At 47.0% G+C, this 23,034-nt stretch overlaps 1 protein-coding gene and 1 long non-coding RNA gene across 3 annotated transcripts; one reads left to right on the forward strand and one right to left on the reverse strand.

The window, feature by feature from the left end:
- The first annotated feature begins 610 nt into the window (after positions 1-610).
- On the forward strand, positions 611-1,712 carry LOC120031670 (RIIa domain-containing protein 1-like). Its single transcript, XM_038977465.1, has 4 exons — positions 611-691; positions 1,225-1,301; positions 1,488-1,534; positions 1,633-1,712. Exons 1-4 carry the CDS (start codon positions 611-613, stop codon positions 1,710-1,712), a joined length of 285 nt encoding a protein of 94 aa, XP_038833393.1.
- Positions 1,713-2,267: 555 nt separating this feature from the next.
- LOC120031648 lies at positions 2,268-7,567 on the reverse strand. 2 transcript variants are annotated; one of them, XR_005473746.1, is made up of 4 exons: positions 5,458-7,567; positions 5,269-5,341; positions 4,971-5,057; positions 2,268-3,629 (listed from the first exon to the last, which is right to left on the reverse strand). It is a non-coding gene; the product is annotated as an uncharacterized LOC120031648 (long non-coding RNA). The 2 variants fall into 2 exon arrangements; XR_005473745.1 differs by having other exon boundaries at positions 5,426-7,567.
- Positions 7,568-23,034: the final 15,467 nt, after the last annotated feature.

A 23,034-nucleotide genomic window follows, 5' to 3' on the forward strand; every position in this document is an offset into this window, starting at 1 on the left:
TTGACTGCCCTGCCAACCCTACTTGTCCAAACCCCCTCAATACAATTCTAAGATTTGAATCTGTAACCAAATGAAGCATATTCATTCATATTAATGGTTATATTAAATATTACACATGACTTGAGTCAAATGTAAGTAAAACTAGAAAAGGTCAATTTTCTGAAGAAAATGTGTGTGCTCTATAGTCTACAATAGTGAATAGGAGCAAACACGAATCTCACACACCAAGTATCCATCCATGAGTGTTCTGGTCTCCCTGCATGGACCTGTAGTAGAGACATCTACTCCAGAGGTACTTGCTTAGGTCACAACATATGATGAGCTGTTTGGGCAATATGGCAGAACTCTCATGTCCTGTGGCTGGATCCCTCAATACAGGCTCTGAAAAACATTGTCACATTGGCTGCCACCCAGAGCCATAGAGACCTACAAAGATGTCATGGGGGAAAGCAAAGATAAACTCTGTGGGAAAAGTGTTGCTTCTGTTATACTCAGGCTGTTGCCATGGTAACAGTGGGGCTTGTCAACAACAGGCGGGTTTTGTTTTAGTAAAGAGATTAACGGTAGCAAGCAGGCTATCAAAGGGATATTAGCTAGCTGATGAGATCAAATGGCTGATAAAAGTGGTTTGGAGAAACTGGACTTTGGTGCATTAAGCATCGCGCAACAACAGAAACTCCGACAATTTAAGGTAAGTTAGCTAGCTAACACTTTAGCTACTGTAGGTAGTTAACGTCGTTCGCTCCATGAGTGCTCCTTGGCTTCTCCAACAACATTTAGTTAGCTAACGTTAGTTCTATCGATAGAATCAGGAATTAATATACAATAGGATTTCTTGTTCTATCACTGCATTATTTTTGCATTCATCCAGCTAATAGTTAGCTAGCAGAAATTCCTTGGTTAAAGATAGGCTCAGCAATGACAAACATTACGTGGGGTAACTTTGAATCTGCTATTGCCATTGCCCACCTGGCTTTTCCCAATATCATGAGGCATGGGAAAGAGTAGAATGGACAGTAAAGTTAATGGACATTCACCTTTATACTTCCCTGGACAAGCAAAGCCAACAATGTATATTAGACAGATCTTGAAGTATGATGTTAGGTTGTCTGTCGAATAAAATGGAAATTCAGATGTCTCCCCTCTCTTTCATCAGTCTTGACAGATTAGAATTGTCCCTCTGTCCTCTGCAGAGCCATTCGCTAATTCAGTATTTTTTTATAGATCAATACGAGAATCAACAATGAAAAATATTTGAGAGAGCATCCAGAGACGGAGGTCTTAATAAGCGACTTTTTAAGGTTTGTTAATTGGCTGGCACTGACTGACGGTATATTTTCAGACATATTATTCTCCATCTCCATTAGGGCTCTCAAGCGCTCCAGCTCCAGACATCAATAACAAATAGAATTATATTTCATACTTAGCTACAGTAATGCAGTCTAACTGGCCAATTGCTTGGGTACCTGCTTCTTGTTTTTTTACAGAGATGTATTTCTCAAAAGACCCACAGACATTCGAGAGTATGCAGCAGGTGGGTTCAATCAACAACACAAACTGACACACACACACCAATATACAGACAGGGACAGTCCTCTACATAGAACTAACATGATATTTTCTCTCTTTCAGATTACTTCACCAACCCAAACCTTTGTTTGATCATTGGCTCCAAACTGCAGGGCGATCCTGCCGACACAGGCACAGACTGAATCCTTACCGGATTGTTTGGCAGTTCAACTGTTATTGAAGTGTAAAGCTGTAACAAGCCTCTTTCTCTGTGTCCTGTACGTCCAGGGTATTGACTAGTTATTTGTTTCAAAGTAACATGATGTAAATATAAAACATATAAAGTGGGAATGTACTGGCACCCAGGCAGATGTTCTTAATGAGCATCATTACAACAGGTTAGTTACAGGGCTAAAGGAGGATGTTTTATACCCCTGGTTGAGAGGAAAAGATAGAGGATTTCTAGGCCTATAGGGTGGAGTGGACAGCCTCTTTACAGGAGTTCTCAGGGTAAAGTCTAAACGGGATCATTGGGACGTCCCAACTCTGACCTTACCCCACTGGAAGTTTAAATATTAAACGGTTAAGGTTACAAGGATTCCCGATAGCACTAACCGCTTTCTCAAGCCTCAGAGTTCCCCCTTCTGGACGCTTATGTACTTCCGTTTCCGTTAACTCCCCAACTCATCAGATGAAACAAAAAAAACATTTAAGCAAGATGAGAAAATGTGACCGCAGCAATACTGACCACACAGTTTAAATGTTTAATGAATTTAAAATCATCAAGTAACCAGTACATCAGGCTTTGCTGTAAAAACATACATAGCGTAGTAAAAACAGGTCAAATCCATCTCTCACAAAGATGACAAAATCATTCAGAATTCTGTTTGATTCACATTTTAAAATCTGACACGCTACAAAAATAGGCACATCTGGTTTAACAATTAAGTGATTGTATAGAGAAGAAGACTCTGAAGTTGTATAAAAACCTAGACCCTGACAATATTGGACATTTCAACAGTAGGCCTACGTAATACATTCTGTAACCAACATACTGTGGTAGAGCATGTGAATAGAGCTTTTAAATCCTGAGTGAACAGGCACAAATCATCAATGTTTAGACACGTCAATGTTAAAAGGTAACATAGATTTCCTTTTTATATATACACAAGATTGTCAGTAACTTACATTGTTTGATTTTTGTTCAGGCAATTGATTGCCCATCTCTTATGGCTTGTATTGGGCTCCGGAAATCCAGAATTGTATCTTAGACACAGATCTAGGATCAGATTACATTATGTAAAATCTTAAACATAATCCTTAGGGAGTAAAACACACAACTGACCTTCCACCAGTGTCTATAGGCAACATCATCCTACTGCCTTTAGCTCAGAGTAGTGTACTACTACTAGTCTCCTGACCCCAGCTACATTACACAGTATGATGGAGCTATCAATACACACTGATCTGATCCAAGGTCAGTGTTGCGTTATCCCCTAATGGTAATGGTTAGGATTCAAAGGGGGTAAACTGGCCCTGGATCTGTGCCTATTAAACAATCTCACACACACATACTGTACTTTAACCACACCATGCAAAGGAGTTTCAACCAACCGCGATACAAGTTAGTGTTGTTTTATGTTGTGTCTGACTTGCACAGCATTTTAACAGTAAAGCGGATCCCCCTTTAAAAGACATGATTCCCGTTATTAGAACCCAATATATACGCTCACTTTAGTTTACAATGTAAAATTCTAGATTGGAGACACTGATTGAACAGCAATGACTACAACCATCACACACTGCAGCCATCCCACAGACACACACATCCAGTGTCCGATGTTCTTCACGTACAAACAAGTTTAGTCCCACACACACTTCCAATGTCTCCCGTCTTCACACAAACATGGCCTGGGACACAAAGCTGTCTCCACGAGATGCTCCGGTGGCAGGGGGGTGGTCCTCCTCGTTGTCCTGGTAATCATTGGCCTTGTACTGATTGGGGGCGTACATGGGCGGGACTTCGTTCAGCCTGGGTTCATCCCAGCCAGAGGGGGCGCCAGTGTAGCGCAACTCCGCATCACGATTGTATTCCTCATCACTGTACACGCGTCCAAGTCCTGGTGGGAAAAATAATCATACAAAATAATCTGAATAATCATATAAAAATAAGGAGAACCAATGCAGTCTTCATAGTATTCTAGTGACCCTTGCATTAGCGAACAAACTGACAGAGCAACAAATCAAATCAAATTTATTTGTCACATACACATGGTTAGCAGGTGTTAATGCGAGTGTAGCGAAATGCTTGTGCTTCTAGTTCCGGCCATGCAGTAATATCTAACAAGTAATATAACCTAACAATTTCACAACAACTACCTGTAAAAGGAATGAATACGAATATGTACATAAAAATATATAAATGAGTGATGGCCGAACGGCATAGGCAAGATGCAGTAGATGGTATAGAGTACAGTACATACATATGAGATGAGTAATGTAGGGTATGAAAACATATGAAGTGGCATTGTTTAAAGTGGCTAGTGATACATTTAATTACATCAAGATGGCAAGATGCAGTAGATGGTATAGAGTACAGTATATACATATGAGATGAGTAATGTAGGGTATGAAAACATTATATAAAGTGGCATTGTTTAAAGTGGCTAGTGATACATTACATCAAGATGGCAAGATGCAGTAGATGGTATAGCGTACAGTATATACATATGAGATGAGTAATGTAGGGTAAGTAAATATTATATAATATAAAGTGGCTAGTGATAAATTGATTACATCAGTTTTTCCATTATTAAAGTGGCTGGAGTTGAGTCAGTATGTTGGCAGCAGGTCTTGAACCCAGGTCTTCTAGCCAATGGACAAACGTGCAAACCACTGCTCCAATAGGGTTAAATCACAGGGGGGAAATTGTAACTAGCTTACCAAGGCAATGGTTTCTACAGTATTAAAAATACTTGTTTCTATCTATAGCATATTCAGTTTAACCGCTTCTATCCACATAGAAGCCCTCCATACCCTTCAGTTTCCTACACGTTCTCATGTTTGTGTTCTGGTAAATAGGGCAATCATGTTGAGTAACTGATCAATTAATGATCAGAAGTAGATGTTAAATGATTTATTTATTTTTGTTTCATGAATCCTTTACCAGGATGTATTATGAATGATATAGATAATGAACTAAGAGTTGGGTTGAGACACTTTATAAGCCAAAGCTACAGAGCTTAATGTATCCCGATAGTCTAAAATGGCTTCCTCTCCTGGTCTCCAGTCACTCCATCTTCACTGATAGGAAAACACAGGCCAGCTGGAAGCAATATCAAGGAGGCCAGCTGGGAATTTGCTTTCACCCACCCAGGTCTATTTATGTCTGAAGATTGAGGAAAGGATTCGGGAGAGAAGGACTATTGAGAGATGCACCCCATGTATGGCTGTGTTCTTACCGTGCTGGGCTCGGCATCCTGGGGAGCGTAGTACAGGTGGTCCATGGATCCGTCCTTGCTCTCCACAGGGTCTCGACTGGTGTTCAGCTGCAGATGCGCGCACACAGACAGGATTATTCTCATCTACTCATAAACCAATTTCAGATGGACGCTTTCCTAATCTGCATAATCTTTTAACAATGTTGATAAAAACATGTTGTGGTATTGTAAAATACAAATTGAGGGGCCATATAGAGATATATAAACATCTCCCATCACAGCAAGTCTAAAAGTGTTATGGCTGACCAGCATCCCTCACCCTATCAGTAGAGCTGCTGCTGCTGGTGGTCTGCTGCTTCTTAGGGGGAGGGGGCTTGTACTTGGGTGGACCACTGAGAAAGAGAGAAAGGGAGGAATAAAAAAAAAAACAGTAAGGATGATCACTTAGTATGAGTGACAGACACACAAACACTCACTCTCCATTGTGCTGGTTGCGTTTTTTACGGACCAAGACCACAACACTGCCGATAACGGCCAGCAGCAGAACCACTGATCCCTCCTATAACACCGCTTGTAGTGGGACCCTTCACTGGCAGTCGAGTGCCTGCAGAGAGAGAGAGAGGGATGAGAGAAAAAGTGAGATAGGAAGGAAGACAAAGAATAGAAGGGAGGTTTAAGGGGACATGTACAGAGAGAGAAAAGAGAGCGAGAACAACAACAGAGTAGTGATAACATTCACATGCTGGAGTAGTCCCACATGCACAGGAATAACTACAGTGCATTTCAATACATATCGTTTCATTTGTGGTGAAAGGTTCTGAAAGCGGAATTCAAAATGTAATCCCCAAGTATGAAGTAGGCCTAACTACAGTCAATGGTGTGTGTGTGTGAGACAGAGGTGCAAAGAAAGTGTGTGTGGATGAGAGGTATAGAGAAAGTGTGGACGTGTGTGAGAGAGCAAGCCGAGATGCAGAGAAAGTATGTGTCTGCCTTTACAGAAGAAAGGTCTACATTAGTGTAGACTATAGTCACATGGGGAGGCAGACAATCAGACATAGTGACTGTAGTACCTTTCTCTAATGAACCATGACCACTAGTACCAATACTAACAATAAGATTATACACAAGACAGAAGTACACACACGGTGTGACCCATCTCATTATTCTCCCCATCATTGCACAGGGGATTATGCAAATGAGGGAGTGTTAAATGTCAATGAGGAGCTCAGCTAATTGGAGGAGAGTTACACAGGGAAAGTAATTGGTTGTCCCATGATTGAATGTTGTTAGGCTTACAATTATGGCTGTGGTACTGATGACCTTATAGCAACGCTCTGTAATGTAAACAATGGAGCATCCAATGACCTTTTCACATGTAAAAAGCAGTTGTTTTCAATTAGACCACAACATGTAAATAAAATACAAACGCTTTGGTTTCCCACTAAAACGATCTAAAACAGTGAATAATAAATGACAATTTCTTAAAACGATCTCAAGAGTAGTTTACCCTGACATTTATAAAGTCATTATTGTTCAGAACATGGCATGTTTAATGTGTCTAGTTTAATAGGTCTTATGAGACAGAAAGATTTACAACATGGCAGTAGTCCAGTTATAGGACTTAGAAGGGAGTGTTACTAGGTGATTTTGATGTAATACAGCCGGTTGTCCACATGGCGGTGCTGTGTCTCCATAACAGCGGCTCTGAAGTACTAATAATCGTCACTACCTCTGTTCCGTCCTCTCTTTGCTCTTCATCACTCCCGTGGTCGTCGACTATGTATCTAGCTATATCCATGCTCCCTTGTTGTCTATAGTGCTTTCTTGCTCCATCTTAACTCAACCATCCATATCTTTTTTTATCCCTCACTTGTCCTCCAATCCCCCCTTCCCCGATACATGTGCGAATATTGTACTATAAATTGTGCCTTCCTGTATTATTCCGATGCTAAAATGTTTATTCTATTCTACTGAGCCGTTTACTTTATGTTCCTATTCATATATTTTATTTCTTATTGTTGTTGCTTTGTCAAGAAGGAACCTGCAAGTAACAATTTAGTTGGACGATATACAGCATACCATGTGTATCCTGTACATACTTTTCCTCCCTCTCTCCATAAAACTCAATAGTCCAAAGTGATTTCCTCCCCTCCTCTCCTTTCCTTTTTACTGATAGGGAATAAACTGGGCCGGTGACAGCTTTATCTGGTAAGCATAATTTATTAGGGTACTTTCTTTTCAGATCAGTTCAGATAAAGGAGAGGAAGCCACTTTAGAGTATTGAGATGCAGCCGCTGTCTGAGTAACTCCAGCAGTGGTGAATAGAGATCATGCCCTCTGTATCTGTGGTGGATGCCAGCCATGTCTCGTTCTAATGAAATCTCCCAGACAGCCCGAGCATGTCCGCTGTGTCTCAGCTGGCGCCGTGCTCCGCTGCCCTCCGACAAGGACGGACTGGGCTCCATGAATTTAGCCAAACGGTTGCGCGCGCACACACACACAGAGCAGAGTCCAGCTGGCAGGGCCATCTTGTATACTATCCAATATCCCCGTCACTCACACCAACATTTATACACACCCACAATTATCTGTGGTGTGCTGCACACCCATACCCACTCACTCACTCATACCCCCATAACCTCCCACTCACTCACACCCCCATACCCTCCCACTCACTCACACCCCCATCCACAGATTGAGACAGGGTTTAGCCACTCGGTGTATTCTCAAGGATTCTACCTGTATTCTCAATGTGAGGTATGGTCTAAAATACTGCTAGAGTTTTAAAATATTAAAAAAAATACTGCCAATACTGCCAAAGTTCTACAACACTAGAGCACTGTCGCATAAGATAGCTGGTGCATAATTAAGCGGTCTCCAGGTGATTGCTGGCCTGCCCGTTTACCTCTCTCGGTGCGGCCTGCCCGTTTACCTCTCTCGGTGCGGCCTGCCCGTTTACCTCTCTCGGTGCGGCCTGCCCGTTTACCTCTCTCGGTGCGGCCTGCCCGTTTACCTCTCTCGGTGCGGCCTGCCCGTTTACCTCTCTCGGTGCGGCCTGCCCGTTTACCTCTCTCGGTGCTGGCCTGCCCGTTTACCTCTCTCGGTGCTGGCCTGCCCGTTTACCTCTCTCGGTGCGGCCTGCCCGTTTACCTCTCTCGGTGCGGCCTGCCCGTTTACCTCTCTCGGTGCGGCCTGCCCGTTTACCTCTCTCGGTGCGGCCTGCCCGTTTACCTCTCTCGGTGCGGCCTGCCCGTTTACCTCTCTCGGTGCGGCCTGCCCGTTTACCTCTCTCGGTGCGGCCTGCCCGTTTACCTCTCTCGGTGCTGGCCTGCCCGTTTACCTCTCTCGGTGCGGCCTGCCCGTTTACCTCTCTCGGTGCTGGCCTGCCCGTTTACCTCTCTCGGTGCGGCCTGCCCGTTTACCTCTCTCGGTGCTGGCCTGCCCGTTTACCTCTCTCGGTGCTGGCCTGCCCGTTTACCTCTCTCGGTGCGGCCTGCCCGTTTACCTCTCTCGGTGCGGCCTGCCCGTTTACCTCTCTCGGTGCGGCCTGCCCGTTTACCTCTCTCGGTGCGGCCTGCCCGTTTACCTCTCTCGGTGCGGCCTGCCCGTTTACCTCTCTCGGTGCGGCCTGCCCGTTTACCTCTCTCGGTGCGGCCTGCCCGTTTACCTCTCTCGGTGCGGCCTGCCCGTTTACCTCTCTCGGTGCGGCCTGCCCGTTTACCTCTCTCGGTGCGGCCTGCCCGTTTACCTCTCTCGGTGCGGCCTGCCCGTTTACCTCTCTCGGTGCTGGCCTGCCCGTTTACCTCTCTCGGTGCTGGCCTGCCCGTTTACCTCTCTCGGTGCGGCCTGCCCGTTTACCTCTCTCGGTGCGGCCTGCCCGTTTACCTCTCTCGGTGCGGCCTGCCCGTTTACCTCTCTCGGTGCTGGCCTGCCCGTTTACCTCTCTCGGTGCTGGCCTGCCCGTTTACCTCTCTCGGTGCTGGCCTGCCCGTTTACCTCTCTCGGTGCGGCCTGCCCGTTTACCTCTCTCGGTGATACAGGTCTACCTCTTAACATGCTTCCCCAGCCAACAGGCCCATATGACCTCGGCTGGCTGACCTGCCCTAGCTGCACTATGCTGCACTTATCCCTGCCTCTCCCTTCTCCCATCCTGCTATCCTCCACTGCTGCCTTCGTTTGGGATACGCTCGTTTATCTCTCCTTAATATGTCAGCCCAAATCTGTAGCGTCTCCAGCTCTGCATCTTTAATCTCCTACCGAGCAGAGATAAGCCTGTTTTATTACCCTCCCTGCCCTCACACACATCTCCGCTCCCGGAGCGACACATTTATTATACCTCAGCTAGAAAAGTCATTGACCCAAACAGATTAAAGGGTCATTCATCATTGGCCAAACAATCCAATTGTTGCTGATCATAAAATCCATCTGTATTGTTTTTTTGTTGACTTTTTAAGTTTGCGCATCAACGGACACATGAGACAAACACGGTTACATTGACCCCAGATGATGGGGTTACAGATTAGGTCTAGACGGATTGATCAGCACTGATAGAGATGAGGATGAGGATGAAGAGAGAGCTGAAGTAATCCCATTGCTCAGTCAGGGAGAGGAGAAGTCTAGCCCTTAGATCCTAAAGGCTTAACAGTGGTACATTACCAACATCCATTCAGCCCAACACACACACCTCGCTCCCTAGCGACCCTGTATCCTGGTAACCAGGCGCCGCATACATAATCACACATATTGGAGGTGTACGGGGGGGGGGGGGGGGGGGGGGGGGGGGGGGGGGGGGGGGGGGGGGGGGGGGGGGGGGGGGGGGGGGTAGATAAGGACAAGGGCATACAATGATAGAAGAGAGGATGAATGGGAGAGATGGGGTGATGGAGAGGAATTCAGATCACTTTGGGAACTGCCTCTTCAAGTATGCTAGTCTTACATTACTGCTGCTAATAATAAACACACTATACACAATATAACCACCACCACGTGGACTGCTGTTGGCTGCTGCCTGCTTGGGCCTGGTGCTGTACTGAAGCTGTAGTCTGTCAGACAGGCCCAGTATTAATCTAGGGTGACTCCAGAGCTGGCCCCATGCATTTACACTGGGATTAAACGGATGTCAGGGACACCAAGCCTGTGTCTGTGTGTGTCTGTGTATGTGTGTGTGTAACAGCAGGAAAGACAGTGTGTATGCATACAATTGAGTGTGGGTGTGTGAGTGTTTGACGTTGATCTCCCCCTCTCTCTGCAGGGAGACCGTGTGCTCCCTGCCATGGTGCATTAAGGCACCGACAGGCACCCTGGGAGAAGGCAGGGTATCTCTCTCTCTCCCTCATACCCTCTCTCTCTGACAAGGACGCGGCTCCCCTATCGCTGTCTCTGCGTCAATATTTACAGTCCACTTTACACTGGCACAGCGGTGGTTGGATCCAGTCCGGCCTGCTGCATTAGCCAAATGTAGCTGTCCAGTCCGGCTGAGAAGGACCAATAGGGATAGGAATAGGCAGGCTGTAGTAGTCCAAAGACAATATACACCAACCCACAATCACACCAAATAGCTGTTCATCCCAGCAACAGAGAGAACATACACAGGTTGCAGCTGGCAGGTCCATAACAAGGCATGCACACACAGTCCGGTCCGGATAACTAGGAGTTGTACTATAAGAACCCAGGTCACTGCAGGTAGCTAGCGTGTCATAATGTGAACTGTCCCTAACCTCCGCCTCCCTCCCTGGGGCCTGGTCTGTCACCCATTGGTCTGTTTACCTGCCCTGTGACCTTCTGCCTGGGAGAACATCCCCTTCATTAACTACTGGAGCACTACTCCGCCATGCACAGAGGGATCACAGCCCAGGGCGCAGCCTCCTACTGAGGGGATTGAGGTGAGACAAACTAACATTTACACTACGGTTTCCTCTACTAACACATAAAAAGAGATGTTCTGAAATGGCATCTGTGCTAGTCTCAGGTGAGGCTGTGTTAGGTCAAAGCAATATCGAGGAGGATGCCTTGCAAGAATTTAATATCACTTATAGCTATCTTTGTTCAATGTCAGTAGAGATGGAGGAAAGAGAGGAGATGACTTCAGGCTACTGAGATGTATCCTCTCGGCCACAGCAGGCGGCTAATTGGGGTCCGTCTCCAGTAGACTACCTCGAATAAGAGACTGATTAACAGAACGGGGAGCCGTAATGGCCCCGCTCTCCAGTTGCATTCTCTCTCCTTTTCATCCGAAGCCCCTCAAGAGAATCTGCAGAGCCAGAACGGCACAGGCCCGGCTCTAGCTCTGCATTTAAACTCTCATTAAGACAATTCTCCTCTGCCATGGTGAACTATTGGGCATAAAAACAATGGAATAGAATAGGCAATGAGGGTAAGATTTTGTATGTCGAAAATAAGGACTTATCGTTATGTGGCGAGCTACCGTGACTAGGTTTAGTTTGTTGTTGATTATGCAGGGTTACAGTGCAAGTAACATACACATTCAATTATGCACACGTTATTTGCATGGACATCTAATGGGCCTGTGGGCATATGGGTGTGGAATCCCGATGCAAACCAGAACCACAGTTATATATAGTTCCTCTCACGTCTACTGTGTTCCCTGGGAGGTGTTCGAGGTTGTGGGAGCCTTGTGCTGATCATACATGGAAGTCACAGGATGTTGATGGGACCTTCATTGGGGAGAACAGGCTCATGGTAATGACTGGAGCGGCATCAGTGGAATGGTATCAAACACATGGTTTCCATGGTTTCCAGGTGTTTGATGCCATTCCATTTGCTCCGTTCCGGACATTATTATGAGCCGTCCTCCCCACAGCAGCCTCCTGTGATGGAACTCATTACCACCTACTATGGTGTTGCTATAGATGTGCTCTTCACAGCGTCTGTCCTTAACACTAACATTACACATAGCACACTATAAATGCATGCACACATTTAGTGTTACAAAAACACAATCATACAGGCTGACACACACACATACTGTCACGCACACACAATGTATGCATACTAATAACCACATTTACACATGCACACCCACCCCCGCATGTCACATATGAAGAATATCAAACTGCTGTACATGCATCAAAAGGCATTACCGACAATATCCTCCAGACAGACAACCCCATGAGCACATAACGATCCTTCCTACAGCATCTAACACACCGCATCAAGTCTGTCTCTCTCAGATAATCATTTTTATGTCACAATTCATCAGAATCTCAATATACAGTTCGCTATATCATGCTCCTCCATCTCTCAGTGTGTGTGTGTGTCAGAGATAGACAGTTCAATAGCAACAGCAAAGTATAAAGTGGGTGAGTGGACATAAATAAATTGCAGTGGGCGAGGAACAGAGTGTGTGAGGTAATCAATAGGTAGCAGTGAAGGACACTTGGTGCAGTGTGGAACAGCAGGCCAGCCCTGCGTGAAAGACATGACACAAACACTGGTTGCGCGTTACAATGACGCTCAACATGACAGTCAACACAATACAAAAAGACACACATACACCGAGTGTACAAAACATTAGGAACACCCGCTCTTTCCATGACAGACCGACCAGCTGAATCGAGTAGATGAAGTGGAAGAGACAGGTTAAAGAAGGATTTTAAGCCTCGAGACATGTGTCATTCAGAGGGTGAATGAGCAAGACAAAATATTGAAGTGCCTTATGACGGAGTATGGTAGTGGGTGCCAGGTGCACAGGTTTGAGTGTCAAACTGCAACGCTGCTGGTTGTTTTTCACATTATGATCATTTTACTGTAGACACCAGTCAGTGTGTGTGAGTGCATGCCAGTCAATTTAAGTGTTCACCAGAGCACACTAAGTCATTGTGTGTGTGTGTGTGTTATGTGTGTGTGTGTGTGTGTGTGTGTGTGTGTGTGTGTGTGTGTGTGTGTGTGTGTGTGTACAGTAACAGACTACAATCCTCATTGTAAGTGCTTATGTACACACACGTCATTCAGAGCTGTGTTGATGGGAGTCATATCAGTGTTCCCTGAGGAGACACTACACTACCTCAAACACCCAGCACAGCACAGGGCTCTACATATTTAATACAGAGCTCAGAGGACAGAAGAGTGGAAGAAGGGAGAAGAGGGAGAGAGGATTGATTTCTTGCCAGCTTTACTGCCCAATCCTCCTGAAGTAGTTAGTGTGTGTGTACGCTTCTGCACAAGTGTGTGTCAGACCGCGTTAGACACGGCAAGAGGAGGGAACACACATACGGAGAGACAGTAGTGTGTGTGGGGAAGAAAGGTACCTGTGTAACAACACAGAGTCAGAAGGATGGAACAGAGCTGATGTGAGTGTTTTTGATCTGCTGCTAAGGGAATGGAGGCTACTCAATGTGAAGGATGAGGCAGAAATAGCAGCTATTACACACCTAGATGGGCAGTGACTTCCTTTCTACTCCAACTGTCTTCGCCTGGGCCGGTATTCTGTCTGTTCTCAACATCTCACAACGCTCAACTTTCTTTTGGTCTGTGTACCAGGGTTGGGGTAACTTCCATTTCAATTCAATCATTGAAAAGTTTCCATTCACTTTCTATGAGAAGTTTGCAGTTCTTGAATTTCAGTTCACTTCCTGGATTGACTGCATTGAAACTGAATTGATCCCAACCCTGCTGTGTACACAGTAGCAGTCACCTGAACAGGAGCAGATCATGGCATTGTTCTCTGTGTAATCTATCAATGGCTTGTTGATGTTCAACACTTCCTGCAGGCGACACACACACACAGCGGTATCAGACGTGTATCAGATAGACGTGTATCAGATAGACGTGTATCAGATAGACGTGTCTACTCTAGGTGACACATACCCATCTTTCTTCTAGACACAGACACACCTGTTAGACCTGTATCAGGTGCCTCGGTCTCTGCTCTACCAGCTCAACTGGAGGTGAACAACACCGGTCTCTGAGACACCTGTATTAGGGCTTCCTCTAGGTGACAGAACTGTCTAGCAGGTAGCAGCAGCCAGGTAGCAAGAGTGACAGGAGCCTGACTGTCTGACTGACTAGCCAAGATAAAAGCTCAACCCCTTCCTCTGAAACACACCTGTCAGTAGACCATTAAGCAATATTAGGCTGGTTGACTTAGCATACATGCCATAGACAACAGTGTCCACTGTCACAAATAAAATGCCACCAACCCGTTTGACAGAAAGACACTCTCCCTTCACCCTCTGCTATATGACACCAAGGAATGTTCACCTGCACCAAAGCCCATCATCGCATTATCTTCACTCACTCCAACTCATTCTTTCTCTTTTTTCACGCACCAAACCTCGAGCTCCTTTCAAAAACGACTGCCATCATACCAGACTTAACACAGGTCCAACGCCTGAAGGAAAAGGGTGGTACTGAAAACTGAGGAAAAATATGACTGAAATAAGAATTCCAAAATGCCTGGCTGATTAAAATTGTGAATTAAACAAAACACTGGGGGGGTAAAGTCTTTCAGAATACAGAATGAAAGAGAACAAAGGTTATACGAGTCTAATTATTCATCTATCGGTCTACAGATCTACAGTCGTCTATCCATTGTATAGTGGAAGAACATCTCTAGTGACCAGTAACTTGGGTAAATGCATACTGTGTGTGTGTGACATGTCTTGGCTGTGACATGCTCTCCCCACCGCCTGCAGGAACGTGTGTGTATATACACGCTTGTGTGTAACATGCCTCTGCTGTATGGATCATGAATATTATTCATAAGGCTGAATGTCAACATTGATGAATCATTTTGCTGTAAAATGTCACCAAACACCAGTGTGTGTGTGTGTGTGTGTGTGTGTGTCTCGCAGCTCCACCGCTGGACGGGGTGGCAGGCTAGCTATGACCCTGGTTGTCATCACTGTACAAAAACATTACTACCACAAATAGAGACAGGAGGGATGGAGGGAGAGAAGAGAGGAGGGTGGATAGGGAGAGGAGGGGGGAGTCAGTGAAGGAGACAGGGTGGACAGGACAGCCAGAGCTATAGGGGACAGGCATGGAGACTTAGCCTCAGAGACAGGCTATAGGCCTGGATACTGTACAGCACCTCAAGTTGCAGAGAGCCCAGTGAAACTAGTCTCTGGATATTAGATGATGTCAGCAGAGAGTTCAACACAGTAGTATCAACCCACACAACTCCCTGGCAAGACACACAACTCCCTGGCAAGACACACAACTCCCTGGCAAGACACACAACTCCCTGGCAAAGACACACACAACTCCCTGGCAAGACACACAACTCCCTGACAAAGACAACTCCCTGGCAAGACACACAACTCCCTGACAAAGACACACACAACTCCCTGACAAAGACACACACAACTCCCTGACAAAGACACACACAGCTCCCTGACAAAGACACACACAACTCCCTGACAAAGACACACACAACTCCCTGACAAAGACACACACAACTCCCTGACAAAGACACACACAACTCCCTGACAAAGACACACACAACTCCCTGACAAAGACACACACAACTCCCTGACAAAGACACACACAACTCCCTGACAAAGACACACACAACTCCCTGACAAAGACACACACAACTCCCTGGCAAGACACACAACTCCCTGACAAAGACACACACAACTCCCTGGCAAAGACACACACAACTCCCTGACAAAGACACACACAACTCCCTGACAAAGACACACACAACTCCCTGACAAAGACACACACAACTCCCTGACAAAGACACACACAGCTCCCTGGCAAAGACACACACAACTCCCTGACAAAGACACACACAACTCCCTGACAAAGACACACACAGCTCCCTGACAAAGACACACACAACTCCCTGACAAAGACACACAACTCCCTGACAAAGACACACACAACTCCCTGACAAAGACACACAACTCCCTGACAAAGACACACAACTCCCTGACAAAGACACACAACTCCCTGACAGACACACAACTCCCTGACAGACACACAACTCCCTGACAGACACACAACAACTCCCTGACAAAGACACACAACTCCCTGACAAAGACACACAACTCCCTGACAAAGACACACAACTCCCTGACAAAGACACACAACTCCCTGACAGACACACAACTCCCTGACAAAAGCTCCAGCAGATGTTACATAACGGAGCTTTTCTTGTTGCATTTAAAAGCCCTGCTCCATCCCACCATGCCTGTGACCTTTAAGGTTGAGAGAGCGTAATGAGGAGTGGGGCTATACACTACAGACAGGCTCAGGGCCCATGGATGAAGGACAAGGAAGGAGGGAAGGAATGAAGGAGGGAGAGAAGGAAGGAAGGATGGAGGCAGTGTCATCTCTGCTCCCTCTGGCTCTTCCAGCTGTTGTTCTCTTTCCCCTCTCGCGTTTTCTCCTCCATCACTTTTCATCTGCACTCATCTTTCACCCCTAACCACTTGTGCCCCTACTCCCTCCTTCCCTCCCATCGCGCTCTTTTTCGCTCTCTCCTCCACACAAATGACTCAGTGGAACCGGTCAACTGTTACAAAACTCCCCCTGCAGCTCAACCTGCCTAATACAAAGCCTGGCTCATCAAGTCAAATAGACTGCCTACACACAATGGGAGCAGACACACACACACACAAACAAACAAGAATTGAATACAGCAGCAGCCACGCACACACACACACACACACACACACACACCCCCACACAGTACTGAATGCAGCACACACACACCCCCCCCACACAGTACTGAACGCAGCAGCCACGCACGCACACACACCCCCCACACACAGTAATGAACGCAGCAGCCACGCACACACACACACACACCCCCCACACACAGTAATGAACGCAGCAGCCAAGCACCCCCCCCCCCCCCCCCCCCACACAGTACTGAACACAGCAGCCACGCACCCCCCCCCCCCACACACACAGTACTGAACGCAGCAGCCACGCACGCACACCCCCCCCACACAGTACTGAACGCAGCAGCCACGCACGCACCCCCCCCCCCCCCCACCACACAGTACTGAACGCAGGAGCCACGCACACACCCACCCCACACAGTACTGAACGCAGCAGCCAAGCACACCCCCCCCCCCCCCCCACACAGTACTGAACGCAGCAGCCAAGCACACACCCCCCCCCCCCCCACACACAGTACTGAACGCAGCAGCCACGCACACCCCCCCCCCCCCCACCCCACACAGTACTGAACGCAGCAGCCAAGCACACACACACCCCCACACAGTACTGAACGCAGCAGCCAAGCACACACACACCCCCACACAGTACTGAACGCAGCAGCCACGCACCCCCCCCTCCCCCCCCCCCACACACAGTACTGAACGCAGCAGCCACACACACACACACACACACACCCCCCCCACAGTACTGAACACAGCAGCCAAGCACACACATTATACAAAATCCTCCAACCACATAAATTGTCACACATTCATATGTGAACCACACATGCTACAAAAGGTACATCACATTACACCAGTAGCCATGCAGTGCCAAAGCCACACACACACCCCAACTTCACACACACTACAGAAGGCAACCTAATGCATTGTTCCACAGACACTGTGAACAGTGATTAACTAGGGAAGAGGAGAGCTGAGAGAGACTGATATAAAAGACATATTACCACACCGGGACAGCAGCAGTGTAGAGGGCCCTAAGCAGGCTAAACGACCACAGACAACCTGGCCACAGACGTGATAGGCTACGCACGCAGAGAAAACCTCAGACACTAGACTGACCATGTAGCACAGAAACAGATCTAGAAATGGAACAGCTCCATACATCACATGGCCTGTGTCCCAAATTCGCAACCTATTCGCTATGTAGTGCACTACTTTAGACCAGAAATGGGCTCTGGTCAAAAGTAGTGCACTACATAGGGAATAGAGGGCCATTTTGGCCGCATCCCTGGTGTGGGCCTATGGAGGATAAAGGACAGGAGAAAAGCTTATAGAGATAAATTGTAGAATAGAGGCATGGGGCTACAGATGATTGAAGACTAGAGACTCCCAGACCAGACACACACTAAAGTACAGCTAAACCAATATAGTGCTGCTACGCCCAAGGAGCCATAGGTGGTAAAAGATGAGCTCTAATATCGCTCTGTGTGTGTGTGTGTGTGTTACTAAGGCCCAGGCTGCTCATTGCTCTCGTATGTCACACACACTGCTCTCGTGTCAGACACTCCTCTGCACATGGACATGAATCAGGCCTCTCCATGGAGCCGACCCACAGCACCATATTTGTGCCCCTGTCACTGTGCACCTGTCACTGTGGCCCTGTCACTGTGCACCTGTCACTGTGCACCTGTCACTGTGCACCTGTCACTGTGCACCTGTCACTGTGGCCCTGCAGTGTGTTAAGAGCAGGGCTCAGCAGGTAGGCTAAGACTCAGCAGACAGGTAGATACACCACACAGTTCAATACCTTCAGCTCCCCTCTGTTCTGCCCTCTAGACAACGTCTGGCTTGCAACAGAGAAGCTCAATAAGTTGAAAGGGGAAGGAACTCCTTTCCTCACAGAATAGATTGTGATCTGATGGGCTGCAGGTAACACTGGGGGGTTGTCAGTCTCCTGTGGTAACCAGATCAGAGAAACAGGGAGAGAGATATAAGGGGAGGAAGAGAGACTGTGTCTCTGAGCAGTGAGGTGGGATGTCAGATTCTCACCATCCATCTCCCTTCTTTATTATGAGAGAGTGACAGAGAGAGAGTGACAGAGAGTGACAGAGAGAAAGGTAAAAAAAAAGGAGGGACAGAATAAAAGAGGTGAAAGAGTAAGCAGAGAGAGAGCGAGAGAGTGATGGAGATGGATGTCTGATAGAGAGAAGAAAAAGAGGTGTTTAGATGGAGAGACAAAGGTGAATGGAAGAGATAATACAGAGTGTGTGTAGAAGTGTCAAGAGAAGTTGCCTCACACACAGACATAGCTGTGTGAAGTAGTCACAGTACTTTCCACAACCTGACTCTATTTGATGTCAGACAAAGAGAACAGAAATAGACTTCACTCCTACAGAGAGACGAGACCACACAGTCACTGAATAAAATCACTCTGGACTACCTCAGAGAGAAGACACACAATCTCTATCCAGTGTGTGAGAGCTGCATGTACAGCGTCACAAACACACACTGTGACCAGTTGATTCACTCTAGACCTGACAAGAGTCCAATAAAAATATCAAATGAGTTATCCTGACCAACCTAGAGCCAGAGTATTTCTGTTTGTTTCTGCTCTTCTCTTGGTCTGTCTGTCGTGAGAGCACGATTGAGAGCCTGTTGAGACGGTGAGTGCCCGAGCCAAACACACACATCTATTCTTAGGAGCGGAGCAGGGGTAACCATTCTCATATGGATAAAGATCCGACTGACAGACAGTAGGTCAGTGCTGCCAGCTAACCAGGACCCTGAAAATGTATTATTATTATTCTGTGTGCTTCAGGGAGAGGTTTAGTTGCAGGTACATCCCAGCATGGGAACTTGATGCACGCACGCACACACACACACACACGCACACACACACGCACACCTCTCATCTGCAGCTGCCGTCTGTTTTTGCAGGTGGTGGTTGAGGTCACTGCACCACTGAGTGGGACATATAGAGAGAACACACACATACACTGATCTCACAGAATCTAAACGAACACAGCTGCACTAACCCCATGCCCCCCCTTGTCTAATCCTACTCCCCCCGTTCCTCTCCTCACACCCCAAACCAACCCACTCCTAAACCTACATCCTCTATCACCTCCCCCTACACTATACTGAAACCCATCACCCTACAACAACCCCCCCCCCCCCCGCTTCTCCTCCACAGTCCTCCTCCCAAACACACACTGTCATGTGGAAGGTGCATTCAACTGGATCTACATTCATCTATCTACCCCCCTCTACCTCCACCTCAACCCTGTCAGATGCCCCCTCCCCACCCCTACTGCTCTGGTGGCAGTGGGCCAACCATGCAGCACCCCTGGGAGCCCTGCTACCCACAATCCCCTGCTCCCTGTCTGCCGTCAGCTCCAGCCCGGTCAGCATCAGGACAGGAAGAGTAAACTCCTTGGGACGCTAGGGGATACAGGGGCATCCACCCCCCCCACGACAGCAGACCAGGGGTTGAGTGTGTGTGTGTGTGTGTGTGTGTGTGTGTGTGTACAAAATGTAGCTTAATAAAACCCTGAGAAGAGTCAACATTATGACTTACTGATAAAGAGGAACAATACCATTTCCTGTGTCTGTTATGCTAAAGAGTAGTCTCAGTAATCTCAAGAGTTCAAGTGTGTTCTGCTTTAGTGTACTTGACATTGACAAGAATATGTTGTAGTAGTATGGAATGCAGACATATTGCAGACAGTCAGGTACCCAGGCTAGGCCAAGAGAAGCCATCATTTTGCAAACAGCAGGGAGTAGAAGATCAAATACAGCACATGGAAAAAGTGCTCTGTAATGTGTCAAATATTGTCATTGGTGTGCAGCACCCAGCTCATACATAGTATTTGGTTTAAAAAATATATATTTTAAAAAAATTGAAAAACAGTACAAAAAAAATGAATACACCGTAAATCTGTGGCTCTGGATTGGAGAAAGTCAAACAGAATCTACACAAAGCATGTGATGAGGCCAAAAGGAGTTTCCATTCACATTAAAAAAAGGTCAGAACCAGGCTGGCTACTCATATAGGTCATTGAAGAGATGCCTTCATGGGTCAGCCCATCAATACATCATACTGTGATTCACTCATCAGGCCAGCTATCACACTCTGGGATCGTTGAGTCAGGCCTGGAGCCTAAGGGTGAGGGGTTAAACGGAGACAGGTGGCGGTAGGCTAGCTTCTATTCATCCATCAGCAGACTAGAACAGGTTAAAGTGTGTGTTAAGGCTGTGTGTTAATCTATACACTACTGTATGGACTGGACAGTAGCTCAGACAATTAGAAGCCATGGACAGTATAAACGTTGAATGCTGCAGGGTAAACAGGCGTACACACAGATATGTATACATATGTGTCTACCAACTCCGATGTCCACACACACAGGTCTCCTCACACACACACACACACACAGGTCTCCTCACACACACAGCACCCCCCTCAGGCCATCATACCAGACACAGAAACAAACTATCCCACTTTGCTGGAGTCTAAACACACAAATATGCCGTTACAGTACATTCTGCCGTGCACAAACACAGAAACACACACGATTATTCCTAACCGAGTCCGACAGAGACACAAAAACAATGTCTGCCTCATCCTCCCGTCACAGGGAGCCAGAACAGGGCCACCATGACAGTGCCCCGGGTATCACTACAATATAACTACAGCGGATTGACACTGGACTGGTACAGCACTACGTTAGAACAGGGATTGGACAACATTGAGAGCTTGGCACCGCAGTGTCAGTTTGGATTCAAATCTAGATGATGTGGTTTTTGGTTTAACAGCCAGGTTTTGGTTTAAGGGGTCACTACTCTTAAACCATTCACCATTTCTGTTGAGCGCAACACAGTCTGGGTGTATCCCTCTCAGGTGTTTCAGGTGATGCCACCATTTCTGTTGAGCGCAACACAGTCTGGGTGTATCCCTCTCAGGTGTTTCAGGTGATGCCACCATTTCTGTTGAGCGCAACACAGTCTGGGTGTATCCCTCTCAGGTGTTTCAGGTGATGCCACCATTTCTGTTGAGCGCAACACAGTCTGGGTGTATCCCTCTCAGGTGTTTCAAGTGATGCCACCATTTCTGTTGAGCGCAACACAGTCTGGGTGTATCCCTCTCAGGTGTTTCAGGTGATGCCACCATTTCTGTTGAGCGCAACACAGTCTGGGTGTATCCCTCTCAGGTGTTTCAGGTGATGCCACCATTTCTGTTGAGCGCAACACAGTCTGGGTGTATCCCTCTCAGGTGTTTCAAGTGATGCCACCATTTCTGTTGAGCGCAACACAGTCTGGGTGTATCCCTCTCAGGTGTTTCAGGTGATGCCACCATTTCTGTTGAGCGCAACACAGTCTGGGTGTATCCCTCTCAGGTGTTTCAGGTGATGCCACCATTTCTGTTGAGCGCAACACAGTCTGGGTGTATCCCTCTCAGGTGTTTCAGGTGATGCCACCATTTCTGTTGAGCGCAACACAGTCTGGGTGTATCCCTCTCAGGTGTTTCAGGTGATGCCACCATTTCTGTTGAGCGCAACACAGTCTGGGTGTATCCCTCTCAGGTGTTTCAAGTGATGCCACCATTTCTGTTGAGCGCAACACAGTCTGGGTGTATCCCTCTCAGGTGTTTCAGGTGATGCCACCATTTCTGTTGAGCGCAACACAGTCTGGGTGTATCCCTCTCAGGTGTTTCAGGTGATGCCACCATTTCTGTTGAGCGCAACACAGTCTGGGTGTATCCCTCTCAGGTGTTTCAAGTGATGCCACCATTTCTGTTGAGCGCAACACAGTCTGGGTGTATCCCTCTCAGGTGTTTCAAGTGATGCCACCATTTCTGTTCTGTTGTGAAAGGAAGTCTTTAGCATTCAGCCAGGAGCCCAGAGAAGAGTGAGTGTCGTCTTCTCATTGTTCCAGCCTCAAACTCAAAGCAATTAGTGGAGCCAGATGGCTGTCTGGACTCTGAATAAATAGTTTGAGCATTCGCGGAAAAACCCCATAGACGACACACACACAGACCTGTGGCAATGAGTCAAGACACGGAAGATACGGACCTAAAGAACCAAATTGGTTCTAGCAGAGACTACAGGGCAGAAAAACATTCAAACCTTCACACAATGAATCCATTTTGACTTCATCTCTGCACTGTATTACTGTGGGGAGTGAAGGTCACACGGTTTTACAGTGATAAAATGATGGGCGCATGCAAGCACCTCCCACTTTTTTGACCAAACCAGTCTGGTTGAGTCAGAGGGTTCAAAGAATGCAGCCCTTGAGAGCTGGTCTAATTACTTAGTTTCAGCCAGCATGCACATTCCCCAACTGATAAACTCTCCCTCTGCCTCCAGAGTAACACTAAAGCAACACCACATTCCTAAGCCATTACACACAGTATCGGTATGTTTCCTTGACTCTCCCACTCTTGTCCAAACTACCCGTTACCACAGCAGCGGGGTCACTCCAGCCAACCA

This window comes from Salvelinus namaycush, chromosome 37, assembly GCF_016432855.1.
Source record: "Salvelinus namaycush isolate Seneca chromosome 37, SaNama_1.0, whole genome shotgun sequence".
In the NCBI taxonomy this organism is placed as follows: Eukaryota; Metazoa; Chordata; class Actinopteri; order Salmoniformes; family Salmonidae; genus Salvelinus; species Salvelinus namaycush.

What these genes read in the sequence shown, in the direction of transcription:
- LOC120031670 (XM_038977465.1), top strand. Translation starts at nt 611, where the DNA reads ATGGCTGATAAAAGTGGTTTGGAGAAACTGGACTTTGGTGCATTAAGC. An exon ending in AGAAACTCCGACAATTTAAG is followed by an intron (nt 692 to 1,224) that starts GTAAGTTAGCTA and finishes ATTTTTTTATAG; the next exon opens with ATCAATACGAGAATCAACAA. An exon ending in CATTCGAGAGTATGCAGCAG is followed by an intron (nt 1,535 to 1,632) that starts GTGGGTTCAATC and finishes TCTCTCTTTCAG; the next exon opens with ATTACTTCACCAACCCAAAC.